At 43.1% G+C, this 15,493-nt stretch overlaps 1 protein-coding gene across 7 annotated transcripts in view; it reads left to right on the top strand.

Annotated features, from left to right (window-relative positions):
- Positions 1 to 2,395: 2,395 nt before the first annotated feature.
- LOC135243105 (C-Jun-amino-terminal kinase-interacting protein 3-like) overlaps positions 2,396 to 15,493 on the top strand; it is a 40,548-nt gene continuing 27,450 nt past the window's right edge. For 4 of the 7 annotated variants that reach the window (XM_064314651.1, XM_064314647.1, XM_064314648.1 and 1 more), the window contains exons 1-7: positions 2,396 to 3,471; positions 7,933 to 8,053; positions 9,680 to 9,750; positions 11,010 to 11,101; positions 11,628 to 11,651; positions 12,463 to 12,504; positions 14,005 to 14,059. In XM_064314651.1, coding sequence (XP_064170721.1) covers positions 3,166 to 3,471; positions 7,933 to 8,053; positions 9,680 to 9,750; positions 11,010 to 11,101; positions 11,628 to 11,651; positions 12,463 to 12,504; positions 14,005 to 14,059 — 711 coding nt within the window. In that variant the 5' untranslated portion in view covers positions 2,396 to 3,165. The remainder of the gene's footprint in view (positions 3,472 to 7,932; positions 8,054 to 9,679; positions 9,751 to 11,009; positions 11,102 to 11,627; positions 11,652 to 12,462; positions 12,505 to 14,004; positions 14,060 to 15,493) is intronic. The other 3 variants (XM_064314646.1, XM_064314650.1, XM_064314649.1) reach the window with 3 other exon arrangements.

The raw sequence follows: 15,493 nt of genomic DNA, 5'->3' as shown, positions 1-15,493 counted from the left end.
AATGCAGACTGCAATCCCGGGGAGCGATGAAATCATAAGGCATCCAACATAAAAACATAAAATTGTCCACTTGTCAATTATTATTTAGCAAAGCACATGTTTGGCAGGTTTCCCAGTGCTTTTGCACTCAAAATGATGACAAAAAACTACACGCTTAATTCAAATGTAAGTGTTTTATTAACATGACAATTATGCTTACTTGCATGGCTGCTAAAACATTTAGCCTTTGTTGTGTTGTCTTCTGCAACTATACAGCTTCCACTTTGGCACTGACTGCATTTGCATCTCACTCCACTAGAGGGCGACAGAAACACATTTGAGTGGTGTTGTGCTTTGCGGGGAGCCTGTGGCGTGGTTATCGTGCATGTGTGTGAATGGGCCCCATGGTAGCTGGACCGGCATAATCAGTAAAACAATTCAAATAAAATCAGTGGATTCCCGAGCCATCCCTGAGCACACACAACAACAAACAGACTAGCATCGCCCACTAGTGAGCACTGCCCTCTGCTGTTGGTGGATTTCACTGCGGCAGACATGTCTGCTGCTTGTGCCCTTCTTTTTGGCTGGACCGCAACAGCGGGGCCAGCCCTACAAACGCGAATGTCTGTGACTGACTGAGTGAGTGATGAAGTTACATCATTGGTCGGCCGGATCACATGTGTTAGGTCCAGCCATATACTAGGTTTTAACCTGGTCTTGTTCTTCATGTTGTGGCCCGCTGAATTTGCTGACACCCAGGTTTTGGGAGATGCTGCCCCCTCGGTGGTATTTGTACCCTATGCCATGCTCCCCAGAGCCCTGACTGTTCTCTCTGTCCCACCCCCCAGTGGTGGGACAACCTCCCCCACAAGGTCAGAAGGCAGAATCACTGCCTGTTTTCTGCAAGAGACTAAAAACCTACCATTTCAGACAACACCACAATTCATTCATTTTTAGTAATAATAATAATAATAATAATAATAATTATTATTATTATTATTATTATTATTATTATGTTCTCACAAATCTAACTGTCCTCTCACCTTATTTTGGATCTGTTCATATAAACACTGCTGGACACAACATTGCTGTACAAGACCAAAAACCTGCGTGTGTCCTCCACCTACCATTGAAAAGCCAGAAAGTCATCAGAAGCTTCTGCAAGTGATTGGTAAATGGACTGCATTTATATAGCGCTTTTACAATTGATGCCTCTCATTCACCCATTCACACACCAACAGTGAAGGGCTGCCATGCAAGGTACCAATCAACTCATTGGGAGCAATTAGGGGTTAGGTGTCTTGCTCAGGGACACTTTGACACGCCCAGGGCGGGGGATCGAACCAGCAACCCTCCGACTGGCAGACAACCGCTCTTACCTCCTGAGCCATGTCGCACCAATGTCTAAAACCTTCATCGCACACATTAACTGCTTGGGCCAACTGAAAACACACTAAACTGAAATACTATTTTTAAAATACCCCACAAAGTGAAATATCCTTCTAAATGGCAGAATGCAGTAAAATTGATGCATGTCCTGATGTCACTGAATGTCGTTGAATCAAAATAATTATGTAGGATATCCAGCTCGTCCATAATGATAGATCAAATATTTAAATATTTCCCAAGAAATGGCAGGCCTATAGTTTCCTGGATGAGTACTGCCTTCAGTCTCAGTATTTATAATATTGTAATGGCAGTTGACTAACTAGCTAGCCGCTGCTTATTGTGTAAAGTTTTAATGGTCATAAATGACTTTCTGAATTTGAGATAGTTATTTCAGCAGACTCCAGACAATGTGGGGTTTTGGCATGTCAGATTTGCATTATGGGCCGCAAGTATAAAAAGAGCGCGCAGTCTGCGCGTGCGGCCAGTTATGTTTTTTGTGCTTGAAGCTAAGTTTCTTTCTTTTGGTGTTAACACATGAGCACAAAGGCTCAAAAGTACGATCCGCGTGGTCTGTTTCTTGTTGAAATCGCTACTAGCATACTTTGCTTATAGTCTTTCTTACAATCGTTAGTCCAGTTTTATGGAGGTACATATTTATAAAATTACATGTAAAAATATGTGATCTTTTAACATAATAGCTATATAATATCAATCTGTTTATCCAAAACTGATCTATGTTTTGGATGCATGTATTGGTTGTCGTTAGGGAAATACAGCGTTTGTCATTGATCAGCGATTGCCAAGGCTCATAAACGTGAACATTTAAAACGTTATTCAAATAAGACAAAACTTAGACACTGCACTAAACTACCCACGTTTTTCATAACAATAAAATGTAATCCAACGCGGCGTCTGCGTATCAGCATGAAACATACGACGCTACACTAATGCATACAAACAATGATGATGAGAAGGGGCTATACAGTTTGCTTACTGCAGAAGCTGTGACGTCACTCCCAGGCGGTCAGCTGGCACCATCATCCAACCTGGGAGGGTCCCGACAGCGTTACATGTACAGCATCTCCTGCCTCTTCCCACACGCAGCGAAGGATTATTTCCTAAACCAAAACACTAATTATTGAAGACGCCGGGCGAAGGAGGTGGAAGGAGAAGGATCAATGATAGCTCAGCAATCCCCGTTATTTATTTGTTTATTTTTCATGGAAAACTATCTTGCGATGGATGGAGTCCATTGCTGCTGCTGTTGAGCGGCAGGTGTATTGCTAAGGCCCTTTATTTTTCACAGTGGTCGTTTCTTTTACTTGAAGATGGGTCGGAACAAACGGAACCGGTTTCACATGGACAAAGATGGTGTCATCGGGAGTAAAACCCCTACGGAGTGCATCTAGAGAGCGTTTTGCGAAGCTGTGGCGCCGGGTGTTAGATTCCTTCCTCACCGTGTCCTGAGGAACATAAATAAATGACATCTACCTCGCCTTGGCCAAGGAATACAAGGTGATAATACGAATAATTGACACGCTAATTCGCATTTGTGACCGAAGATCGTGGCATCTCTTGGCCATATAAACTGCTCATCTCTAAATTATTGTTAAGAGACTAATAAAGAAAGACTAGGCTATTTCTAAAATCAGAAAATAGCGACTGGATTGGATACAGAAATACCATAGGCTAATATTCTACTGTAATTTAATTCATTTTTCTCCTACGTGGGGGAAACATTTAACTGTACGCAGAAATTGCTGCATCGGGCAGCTGAAGCCTCCCGCCGTTGCCAGCATGATGGAGCTACAGATTGACGAGGTGGTGTATCAGGACGACTACGGCTCCGTTTCTGTGATGTCGGAGCGCGTGTCGGGCCTGGCGAACAGCATCTACCGGGAGTTCGAGCGCTTGATTCGCAGCTACGATGAGGAGGTGGTTAAGGAGCTGATGCCTCTGGTTGTGAATGTGCTGGAGAATTTGGACTCGGTGCTCACGGAGAACCAGGAGCACGAGGTGGAGCTCGAGCTGCTCAAGGAGGACAACGAGCAGCTGATCACCCAATACGAGCGCGAGAAGGCGCTGCGCAAACAAGCAGAGGAGGTGTGGTTCTTGTGATATTTTTATTCATAAATACATTTTTAATCATTTTCCCCACTACATGCTGTCCCTAATATTTAGAATGATTACTGTATGAACATGACTAGGCTGTAATTTCAGACTCCATCTTTTTATACGCAAGAATTGTGTTAATTCTCAACAGGTTTTGCAAGAAATCTACGTATTCACAAGGGTCTATCTGACAAAAATAATGTCCCTTTCAAAAATAAAAAATAAGATAGCGTTGTACGTTTATACCTGTTGTACCCATGTTCATAATCGGTGGGTGTCCTATTATTTGGAGAAAGTTCAGTAGCCCACGTGATCTGACATAGGCGTCATGAAACGTGTTTATAATATAGTTAATTTTATCATTTTCTTGTAATAATTTCTCAAATCTTATGTTGGACTTGTTAGAACATAGATGAAAATGTTCAATCAGTGTGATGCTTCAGAATTTAGCTTCTGCTAGAGAGCTTTTAAAACATGTGGTCAGCTTAACGGTAATGCAGAAGGTTTGTGCGTTGCAGTGGAGTGATGTCTCTTTATTAAGCCCTCCCCTCTTGCACACACACACACACACACACACACACACACACACACATACACACACACAAAAGTCTCAGAACAAACGCTGATGTACTCCTTGCTGCTCTATGCCCCTCCCTACAGCAAAATGGTAAGAGCATCACTAACCGAATGTAATCCCCTCTCTGGCCTGATGCCATCTGAGGCTAGTAAAAAGATTTACCCCTGGGAATATGGCAGTCTGATGTTATCTTTGGCCGGGCAGAGAAAATCTCTGCTGGTGAGGATATGTTTGTACCTGGATATATTGCTTACAGGCCAGCCAACAATCAGACTTTTTGGAGTTATAATGCCATTCTTTTTCTGGAATATATATTTCCTGGAATGTAATATGTATTAACACTTTGTCCACTGTGCTGCACAGTGTGCTGTTCTTGCTCGTCTAAAAAGTATGTTATCGGCACTGTTGAGGTGGGGTACGGCTTAAACTACAATTTACCCAGAAGTAAAATAATAATAAAGAACAAACCATTGAAGGACCTGAATGTGAGACATGAGTAGAATCTCAAAAGTCACTTTTCAGATTGGCTTCTCAGAATGTGAGGTGATTCCTCAGTGTGCTGGTGCTACTCTACTGTGTGTGACAACTCTATATTGATTTCTCTCAGCAGAGACTGAATGATGAGAGAGACTGAGGGGTGGCAGAGACTAAAGGGGACAGAGACTGAAGGTGACAGAAACTGTAGGGTGACAGAGACTGAGGGGTGGCAGAGACTAAAGGGGACAGAGACTGAAAGTGACAGGGACTGTAGGGTGACAGAGACTGAAGGTGACAGAAACTGAAGGTGACAGAGACTGAAGGTGACAGAAACTGAAGGTGACAGAGACTGAAGGTGACAGAAACTGTAGGGTGACAGAGACTGAAGGGGACAGAGACTGAAGAATGACAGAGACTGAAGAATGACAGAGACTGAAGAGTGACAGAGACTGAAGGGGACAGAGACTGAAGGTGACAGATTGACAGAGACTGAAGGGTCACAGTGACTGAAGGTGACAGAGACTAAGGGTGACAGAGACTGCCAGTCACAGCCAGGGTCCTGCTGATGTTATTTATATTGCAACATCATTATGGAGCTGCAGAGTCTCTCATTTACATCTGTTTTAACTCCCTCCTTCCCTATCTCTCCTTTCACAAGTTCATACCTCAAGGATTTCTGATTATACAGTCCATAAAGTCGTACAAAATTAATATTGAATTTAATAGGGTCTATACAGAATTAATGCATGTTTCTGGGCCAGTTGGTTTTCTTCTGTTTGTATCGCATTCTACACTTAAACAAACAGCATTTTACAACAAATGAAACCATGGGGTTTTGCTGGAAATTAAATGCAAATGGTGCTCATATAGGAAGCATAGATTACAGCCTGGGGTGCTTGACTAGTTTCAGCCGGAGCAAAAGCTACATTTTTATTTGAATAATAAATACTTGGAATGACAATCGGTGTGTGATGGGGGGGGGGGGGGTATTCATGGACAATCAATACTGCACTAAGGCAAGCATGGCTTGTAATTGGACCCCTAGCTCATGAGTGCATTTGGTTCAATAAAAGCACATTTATAAGTAGGCAGGGCCGTCTGAAGAGAAGCAAGCCAAAACAACAGATGCACTGCATATAATCCCAGGAGGTTGCACTACTGAGCACATGGTATCATGTTGCACGTCGTCTCAAACTGAACATTTTCTTTTCCAAATGTATTTAGTAATTTATTCTAAATCCACAGCATAGGCCTTTAATTTAGTGCCGGAAAGTAATTTTTGTTGATTATCTCACTCATGATATAGTAAAGCTACTCCAATGTGGCACATGTCTGTAGGTTAGCATAATGCTATGTTTATTTAATTCATAGTATAGTAAAGATTAGCGTCACACTTTACCACTGAGTTTTAACAGAACGCTTATGAAATACTAAACACTCAGAATTTCATGATCCCAATCTATTCTTGGAATGCAAAATATATGATCAGACATTTAAGACTGCTGAGATGGTCTTAATCCAGAGAAGAGTTTGGTGTGTGACTCTGCCTTCTGGAGTTTTCTGCAGTCATTACAAACCCCAGGCTGGTACTAAGCTGGCACAGTGAGTTACAGAATTACAGTAATTCTCCATTTATTTTGCCTCTAAGCTGAAATTGAGAAGGACTCCATGTTCTGACTTTGTAAAATGATTCAAGGACATTCAGCTTTGTCTTGGCCTTTTGCATTGAGTCTTGTTTACTGGCTGAAGTTGCTTTCAATTGCATTTCACAATTACACATCAATACTACTTCTTTAAGACAATAGTAGCAACAATGTACAGTAACACAAAGAAAACCTACTAAAACAATTGCTCATCTACTGTTTGCAAGTAATAAATTGTAAATATGGACTACAGTCGCATTTATTTTCTTTATTCTTGGTGGAGTATAATATTCTATTCTTGATAGATTATTAATCATGATAAAGTTATCTTTTAGTAGACACACTTGTCAAAATGAACTTGTCTCTTCAAAGGAAAGCTTCCGTTCTTTCAGTGTTGTTGTTAATGACGACTTTAGTTTTGCACCTTTGAACACAAATCTTGGGAGGGTGTTTGCAGCAGTCAGAGCTGTTGTTGGCTCCTTGGGAGTCGTTCTTTCTACTTTGTTTTGGTCCCAGTTTTATAATTTGGAGTTAAGCCTGATGGCTGTGGTGGTAAGCTAAGAATCCTTATCCCCAGACCTTAAAGCGACAGTTCTGCCAAAAATGAAATGAAGGTACGTTTCCACTTAACCAAAATACTACCTAAATACCCAGATGGTTTTAATGAGATTTGACAAGTTTTGTAGATATTAGCTGCAGCTCACGCTGATAGAACGGACCCGAAGGGATCAAATATCATTCCGTGAACTTCACACATCCACCACTCTTGTTTCATACTAGTCCATCCGCGCAAGACTTTGCTTGGGTACACACAATTGGCGTACTTAGAGTAGAAAAAATTAGTCCTCGATGAAACTGCGCACAAATTAAGCTCTGAGGATGTTTGCTGGTAACTGTGACGTTGCTGTTGAGTTTTTCTAATGCAAAGTTTCGGCACATCGAGCGCCACAGAAATGCGGGTCTATAGAGGTCTGTTGTATCAAGGTGAACTGCATTTAGGAAAACGTGTCAAATCTAGAAAACTCGTCAAATCTCAGCCAAACTATCTGGATGGGTAGATGGTACTCTGGGTAAGTGGAAACATACTTTCATTTTTTATTTTTGGGTGAACTGCCCCTTAAACTGTGCTCTCACACTGAAATCACAGTGGATAAGTGAGTTCTGCTGTCTCATCTCTTTCCTGATCACAGCAAATGCATAAAATATCCTGTGTGGTTCTCGGAAGGGAGTTCACTCAGGAATTTTTTGGGGGGGAGGGGGGGGGGAGGTGGGGGGGTACATTTGGGGTGCCCGAGCACTTTCCCTCTTGTCCCAAGTGCCTGATGATGTGCCCCTTTGATTAGCTTTTAATAATAACGACAATGATAATAATACTAATAATAATAATAATAATACTAATAATAATAATATCTTTATTGTTGCTGTGATTTATTTTCATTAATTGGTTTTGGTGAATTCATTCACAATTTTTCTAGGTTGGTGTGCCCTTTTCCCACTTTGAGTTCCTGCCCCTCAAAAAGTCTCTGCACCTCTCTGTTGCCTTGCACAGGTACCCTTTATAGATGTAGAGAGTAATATTTCACATTCTCCTAATATTCTCCCATGCTGCTGTAGCATGTACAGTATATGAATGTTTCAGGACCAAGGTGTAACCTCTCTGTATGAAGCAGTGATTTTGGGCTTTGCTTGTGTTTCTGAAGCAGTGATTTTGGAATCCTGACCAGGGAAGGGGGGGCCTTGGTTGTGTCTCTGCAGAAGTTCATTGAATTTGAGGATGTGCTGGAGGCTGAGAAGAAGGATCTGCAGACTCATGTTGAGAATCTGGAGCTGCAGGGGAAACAGCTGGAGCTGAAGACCAAGAACTATGCCGACCAGGGTAAGTGTCTTCGAGCCTTCTCTGCTGCTGCACCCTAACAGCACCAGTGACCCACACCCCAACAGTGTGCCAGCCTATAACCCACACCCCACCAATGTGCACCAGCCTATACCCCACACCCCACCAGTGTTGTTGTAGTCTGTATTTCCGGTCACTTGTCTCCCCAGTACTGTCTCTGTGTCTGTGTTCCCTGAGCTGCTTCACTCCCCTGTACTTGTGTGATTTCACTATTCGGGTGGTTCCGGGTTTTCGTGGTTTCCCCCCTTCTTTCCAGTCTCGCTTTACTTTCTTCCTGCTGATTTCTAGTTTTACTAATTTCTACTAATCCCTACTAACTTATAGATTGTAAAGTACTAACCTCACTAATATACTAACATGTGAATATTACTAATGGACTAACACACACTAGTTTTGGGTTTTTGATAGTTTAGATCACTATACTAATACATTAACCAGTCTCCCCTTTTCCATGCTGCGCTGTAGCTCCGCCCCTTTTCTTTCTAGCCTGCTCTAACGCTGAGTTCTGCAATTGCCTGCACCTGTCTCTTGCTCTGACTGCACCTCTCTCTCTCTGCACGTGTTTTACCTGCTTCACCCAGGCCGTCTATTATCATTGTTGTCTATGTGATTCCAGTCCGCGTTTTATCAGTCCCCTGTCATTGAATTAGTTTTCCTAATGTTCTTCACCTGGATGTTGTTTGTTACTCCTCCCTCACTCACTTAACCCCTCCTTGATTGTTATCTTCCCCAGTGTATAAATGTCAGTCTTTTCCACTTGTTTCGTGTCAGAACGTTGATCATATTCATTGTGCCGATTATTTGTAAGCCTTTGTTTATTGAGATTCTTGCGACACCCCTTTGCCCGACTTCGAGTTTGCCTGCCCCTTTTGGTTTTGTTTGATCTGGTTCGACCTTCGCTTTTCTTTGACTTCTCTTTTGCCTGCCCCTTTGTACCTTCGCTATTTCTGATCTCCTGGTTTTTGACTTTTTGCCTGTCTTTTTACTTTTCTTTTGGAAACTCGATTCTGTACCGCACTCTCTCTGATCACCTGGCTTCGAACTTCGCACTGATTAAAGACGACGTTTTCTTGGATTTCCCTGGTCTGCGTGTGGGTCCTTACTCTGAACGTAACAAGTGTGCCAGCCTATAACCCACACCCCATCAATGTGGGGTATTCAAATGTTGGGGTTGTAAACAAAAGACAAATTAAACTAAATTAATTCAAAACTAAAACAAATTCCCTTGCTGCTTATCTGCCAGCAGACATTTATTAGGGTATTTAAATGTTTAAAACATAACATGCTCGTAACATGTTTTGCCCTTGTAGTCAAGATAAGGATTGTGCTTCAGTATCAATGTTATTAAAAAAAAAAAAGAATACTATTGCATAGAAAATAATGGAATATATGGAATGGAATAATTCACATGGGTGGCTTGTGAATGTTGATTATTATTTGACTGTTTGTTGGGTGCATTCTGCGAACATTGTCAGGATGCCTTAATTTAATCACCCTGGCTATAATGGCTGACAGGAAGAGGAAACCTTGTTTGGCTCATTACGTGTGGAAGTGCTCAATGTCCTGACGGCAAGAGGCGAGTTGCTAATGCCCTTTCCTCCTCTGCAGTCACCAGATTGGAGGAGCGAGAGTCCGAAATGAAGAAAGAGTACAATGCTCTTCATCAGCGGCACACAGAGGTACGCTAACCGCTAAACAAGCATTGTGTATAGGTACAAAAACTACTTACAGCTAGGTACGCTAACCACTAATAACCATTGCGCACAGGGTCACACACTATTTACAGCTAGGTATGCTAACCACTAATAACCATTGCGCATACGTACAAAAATCACACACATCCGGGTATGCCAACAGCTAATAGCCATGGCGCAAAGGGGTATCTGCTAAAATCCATTGTAGATGCAGGTGCACAGACTGCTAGCAGTCATGGCACACAGAGGTATGTTAACTGATAGCAGCATTGGTAGGTCTGAGGAGGACAGCACAATACTGGTCTCTATTGCACAACCTCTTAGAGCTTTCACCTACTGTACACCTGAAGGTATTTAAAAACCATCATGGTTTTGGTTTTAAAGAATTTCAACCCTAATTTGGCACACCTGACTCTACTAATTAGCAGATCAACAAGATCTTGAGCTGTTGAATGGGGTGCGCTTTGTTAGGGTTGGAGTGAAAACCTACATGATCTTCAGAAATAGGGTTGGTTACCACTGATTTAAAGGATAAAGTCCACATTCTGTTGTGTGGATAACACCTCAGAACAATGGGGTAACAGACTAAATTCTCATACTCTGTTTCAGTATGCTAACACTTACATATCAATGAGAATTTCTGCAGGGTCGCCTCAAACCCAAACTCTCTGCTTCTAAAGACTCTTTAAAAGGAAGATATGGTTTGTGAAACATTAATTTCTTTAAATTGGCTGAATTGTTATAGAAAGACTTAGTCAAAATTAGGTTGGCTTAGCCTTCCCAGCTACATAAGACATGCTCTGTAAGTATTGGTAATTTTCCATTGTGACAAAGCACAACTCTGGAAATTGGGTCAGACTCATAGTAGCGTGGGCTTATATGCCAATCAAGCCTGTTATAAATGTGGCATGAGGGGGCCAGGCTCATTAACACTGACTCATGACGCTTTAGTGTGTTTCCAGTAGTCTTTCTGATCACATAGACCAGGGGTGTCAAACTGAATCCCAAGGGGGCCACAGTCCCTCTGGGTTTTTTGTGGTTTCCTTTCAATAAGCTGCCAATTAAGGCCTTGAGAACGAGGCATGTGGATTCCTTGGCCAGTCATTGACTTTAATGAACCTCTGGTGCCAAAAACACCTTGAAAACCAGCAGACACTGCGACCCTCCTGGACTGGAGATTGACACCTGTCACACACACACACACACACACACACAGACAAACCTCTGCTGATGCTGATTTTCAGATGATTCAGACGTACATGGAGCACATCGAAAGGTCCAAGATGCAACAGGCCGGGAGCAACAGCCAATCGGAGGCCACCGGGTGTGGACGAACGTGAGAGACCTTCTGATTTGACGCTGGAATGTTCTTGCTTGGGCGTGGAGAGGCATGCAGTGTATGAGTCGACAGCAGAATGAATGGGCCAGGCAGACCGAGCTGAATGACTGTAAAAGCCTGCAGGCATCAGTCCTGTTTCAGTTCAGATGAATTCATGTTCAGTCTGACCTCTGTGTACGTGGTGTGTATGTTGACCTTTACCATATTATCACCAGCAGATAGATCAGTATAGCATCACAAATGGATTTTGTGGTGATGTTCTCCCTCAGTCTGTCTGCAGTTCTTAGAGTTTGCATGTATACTAGGGTGTGCTTGTGTGTTTGTGTGTGTGTTTGTGTGTGTGTGTGCGTGTAGGTGTGTGTGTGTGTGTGTTTGTGTGTGTGCGTGTGTGTGCGTGTGTTTGTGTGTGTGTGTGTGTGTATGTTTGTGTGTGCGTGTGTGTGTGTGAGTGCAGTGGCCTTATGGCTGTCTCTAATTAGTATTTATTTGTGTTTTTTCTCTTCTGTTTTATGCTTTGCTGCAGTCAACGCCATGGCTGGAGGAAAAGGTAAATTGTACCCTCACCTGTACCTTCACCTGTAACCTCAACTGTACCTTCACCTGTACCCTCACCTGTACCTCCACCTGTACTTTACCTGTACGTCACCTGTACTGTCACCTCTATCTTCACCTGTACTTTATCTGTACTTCACCTGTACCCTCACTTGTACCCTCACCTGTACCTCCACCTGTACCCTCTCCTGCACCATCTGCTGTATTATAAACTTTGTCCCCACCTGTGCCCTTACCTATGTCCTTACTGGTATCATAACCTGCACCCTCACCAGTATCATAACCTGTAAAATCACCTGTATTCTCACCTGTATCATAACAGGTACCTTGACCCACACCCTTCCACCGACATTCTAACCCCTACCACCTCCCGTCTGCAGTCTCAGGCAGGGGAGAAAAGAAATGCAGTTTAAAGTCTGTTTCCTGTCCAGAGCATTTCCACATGCTGCCCCTGCCCTTTCACTTTTAGCTGTGAGAAATGATGAGGCATGCTTCAAAGTTTCATTCGCTATCCCAGCAGCTAGCGATTAGCGGCAAAGTATCACCCCAAATGGTCTGAGGCATGCTTAAAAGTTTAATTCGCTGTCCCAGCAACTAGCGATTAGCGGCAAAGTGTCACCCCAAATGGTCTCTTTGGGTTTCTGAGGTGACTGAGTCCTCAATGTGAGCAGCAGAGGAGTCTAAATACTCCTTTGCTCTGAAAGGCAGGAAACAGAAATGTGTGTTCTGCGTCGGATATTGACGCCTGATGCCTGACTTAGCTAACCGAATTAACTGACCTCCGTTGCCTGCTGCCTCACGGATAGCGGGGGTTCCGACGCTCGACCGTCTGCCAGAGCTCTAGCCAGGTAGCGGCCTGCTGTGTCCCGTGGTCTCGCCGATAGTGGCCCTGTCTGTGTCTGTGTGCGGCTGTGACGGGTAATGTCGAAGACCGTTTTCCTAAACGAGGGCATAGATGTTACTATGGCTACGGCCTCCACTTCTAATAATAATAACAGGACTAGGCAAGCCTGGTTCAGCCGGACCCTGGGTATGGCCTGCGAGGAACACTGTCTGTCAGAAACTGGAACCTTTGACCCATGACGTCTTTTCCCTAAATGCTACTGGACGCTCTTTTCACATAGGTTTGAGAAGACACTTCCTCTTTATTTAAAGTTAAAATGATATAATTTCTATTTTTATTTTGAATCAATAGCAAAACAAGTCTTTGAATCCAAGGTTTGGTGAGCACCATACCTTGCACACCTAAACAAGGTATCTGGCTATTGATAGCCAAGCTAGCTCCAGTAGTAAATGGACATCTGCGAAGTAGCTAGTTAGCTATCGGTAAGCTTTCTGAACACCATTAAATGCTTGCTACTTATAACTAGCCATTGAGCTATAATATATAAACTAATTAGCTAGCAAGCAAACTAGCAGTTTTTTTTGGGTGCTTTGAACTTATCCAACAAATATACAATGAGCTCTAGGCTAATAACATAATGCTTGCTAGCTAACTACCTGCAACACATCCAGAGTTGTGCTGTTTTTCTGTCGTTAAGTTATCTCACTCACCTGGCATCGCTAGTTAAGATTAAAATCAGCAAGTAATGCTCACCACTGCTCACACACATTTCTACAATGGGGAGTCAGCCAGCCCCTCAGTTAGAGACATTCAGTGTTCTTGGCTGGCCCTCAGGGTCCGTCAATAATAATAATAATAATAATAATAATAATAATAATAATAATAATAATATTATTATTATAATAGTAATAATATAGAGTGTGTCTGCGTTAGTGCTGTGTGCATGAGAAGGTGTGTGTGTGTGTGTGTCAGTGTCATGCACATGAGGAGGCCTGTGTAAATGGAGAATGGGTTTAGAATGGCTTTGGAGTTGGGATACAGTGGTGCTGTGTGAATGAGGTGTGATAACTGCGGTGCTTCCCAGCCGAGGGGCAGAGGAAGAGACCCTGTGGATCTCTGATTCCTCACACTGTCCTCTGCCTGCATGCAGTAGCGTTCTCACTGTCGATGTCTGGTGCCCATATGGTTTTCATGGGAGCTGCGATCTTTGTAGCATCTCAGCCTTTGTGGTGCTTTGTGCTAATGTGTGGGAAGTCATTGCAGTTATTTGGCTGGGTGTTCTTCATACACATTCTGCACATTTTAGCTTCGCCCTGGTCTCGTGCTTGTCTGTGGAAGCAGGGTATTGCCAAGCTGTTTTTGCTGTCTTCTCTGTCCTGCTTCGATGACTTTCTTAATCCAGGTGAAATGTAATGACTTCCTTTACTGATGAAAAGTATTCTGTCTGACACGTTATCTCTCTTTCTCTCTCTCTCTCCCCCTCTCCTTCTTTCTCCTCCATCAGCAGTAAGACAGACCGCCCCCCTTCGCTGAGCTTCTTCCCCAACATGGACGGGATGGTACGTGGTTGTCTGGGCGGGGCTAGGGTGGTCCCGGCTGTCTGAATGGCACCCCCCCCCCCCGCCTCCCCCCGGTGGAGGTCATGTTGCTCTCCTCCTGTCATACAAGCCTCCAGTCAGTTTACAGACCTGAGAAAAGCCTGCTTGCATCACGCAGACAGAGCCAAGGCTGGAGTCTGGGGCAGTATGAGCGATCGCCATGCCAGCCTAGAGGCATTCACTTAAAGATTATAGTGTCGCTAACCCAGGGACGTCTGGGCTGCTCTGCTTGCCCTGTTGCCATCGCGACCCTGATCTGGATCAAACGGTTAGAAAATGGATGGATGGTATTATTAATCTACAGTACATCCATAGACACTCATTGCAGATATATGGTGCTTCTGTGTAAGCGGTCATAGGAACTTAGTAAAAGAGCACACAGACTTGGTTTTAGCTACAAATTAAAGGTTTGATCCGTTTCAGAAAACTTTCAGAGAATGACTCAAGCAGCTTTTTTAATGTAGAGTATAGCCATGCATTTGACAGAATTGTTGGTTTTGGGCTGAGTTTGACTGCTTCGTCTTTAAATTTCAATGAAATATGCTTAGATGTGTTTAAAAGCCTTCTCTGTAGGATATATGACTGCTCTACCCTGGGTCTTGTATTTCAAAGACAGTCTGAAAGCAGGAAGAATAAAATTGGGCATGTGATTGTCGGTAGCAGTTGAATTAATTGGCCTATTTCTAATATTTTCAATCACACTGAGATCTGGACTGCAGTGAACAGGACATGTATAATACAGACCTTCGTTCCTCTATATCTCTGTTATCCCTGTTACTCAGATCACGGCCCTCAAGGGCCAAGAACTGATTCTCCATCCTCCCCTTTCCTGGGAGTCAGGTGTGAAAACAGTCTGGCCAATCAGTAGCAATGATTATGCTGTTAATTACCTGGGAGAAACAGAAAACCAGGGTTGGATTTGGATTTGAGGACCAGATTTGAGTATCCCTGATTAAGGCTGTGTGTTTGTCACGGAAGTCGCGGGTGTCACGGTTTCCAAGATTTATGCCATTTTTTTTGCCATTTCGATTTCCGATTTCCTCTGTTTCTAATGTTTTCCGTGATTCTTTTGGCAGCACTGTTATTTGTATAGGCGTATGCATTTTAACAATACTGTCAAATGCTGGGAGAAACAACGTGTGACAATGTGTGTGGATTCTGGATAGTGCTGGGATCAGGATTCCCATCCTTGTCACTTGTTGCAGTCGGATGTTTGACGGTCCCTGTCAACAGTGTTGATGCCCAGCGCTCCTTCCCCTCTTACAGTAACATTCTGTGACAAGAGGTGCTCCATCATAGACCAAACCTAGCAATGAATGTACAACCTGCTGTACAAAAACAAACCTAAAAAAAGAAATAAAATCGGATACACGGTAACTGTGTTTTATTTTAGTA

Source organism: Anguilla rostrata, chromosome 17, assembly GCF_018555375.3.
Source record: "Anguilla rostrata isolate EN2019 chromosome 17, ASM1855537v3, whole genome shotgun sequence".
NCBI classification, from domain to species: domain Eukaryota; kingdom Metazoa; phylum Chordata; class Actinopteri; order Anguilliformes; family Anguillidae; genus Anguilla; species Anguilla rostrata.
The sequence above is the reverse complement of the archived record's forward strand: the minus strand, read 5'-3'. Positions and strand labels throughout refer to the sequence as shown.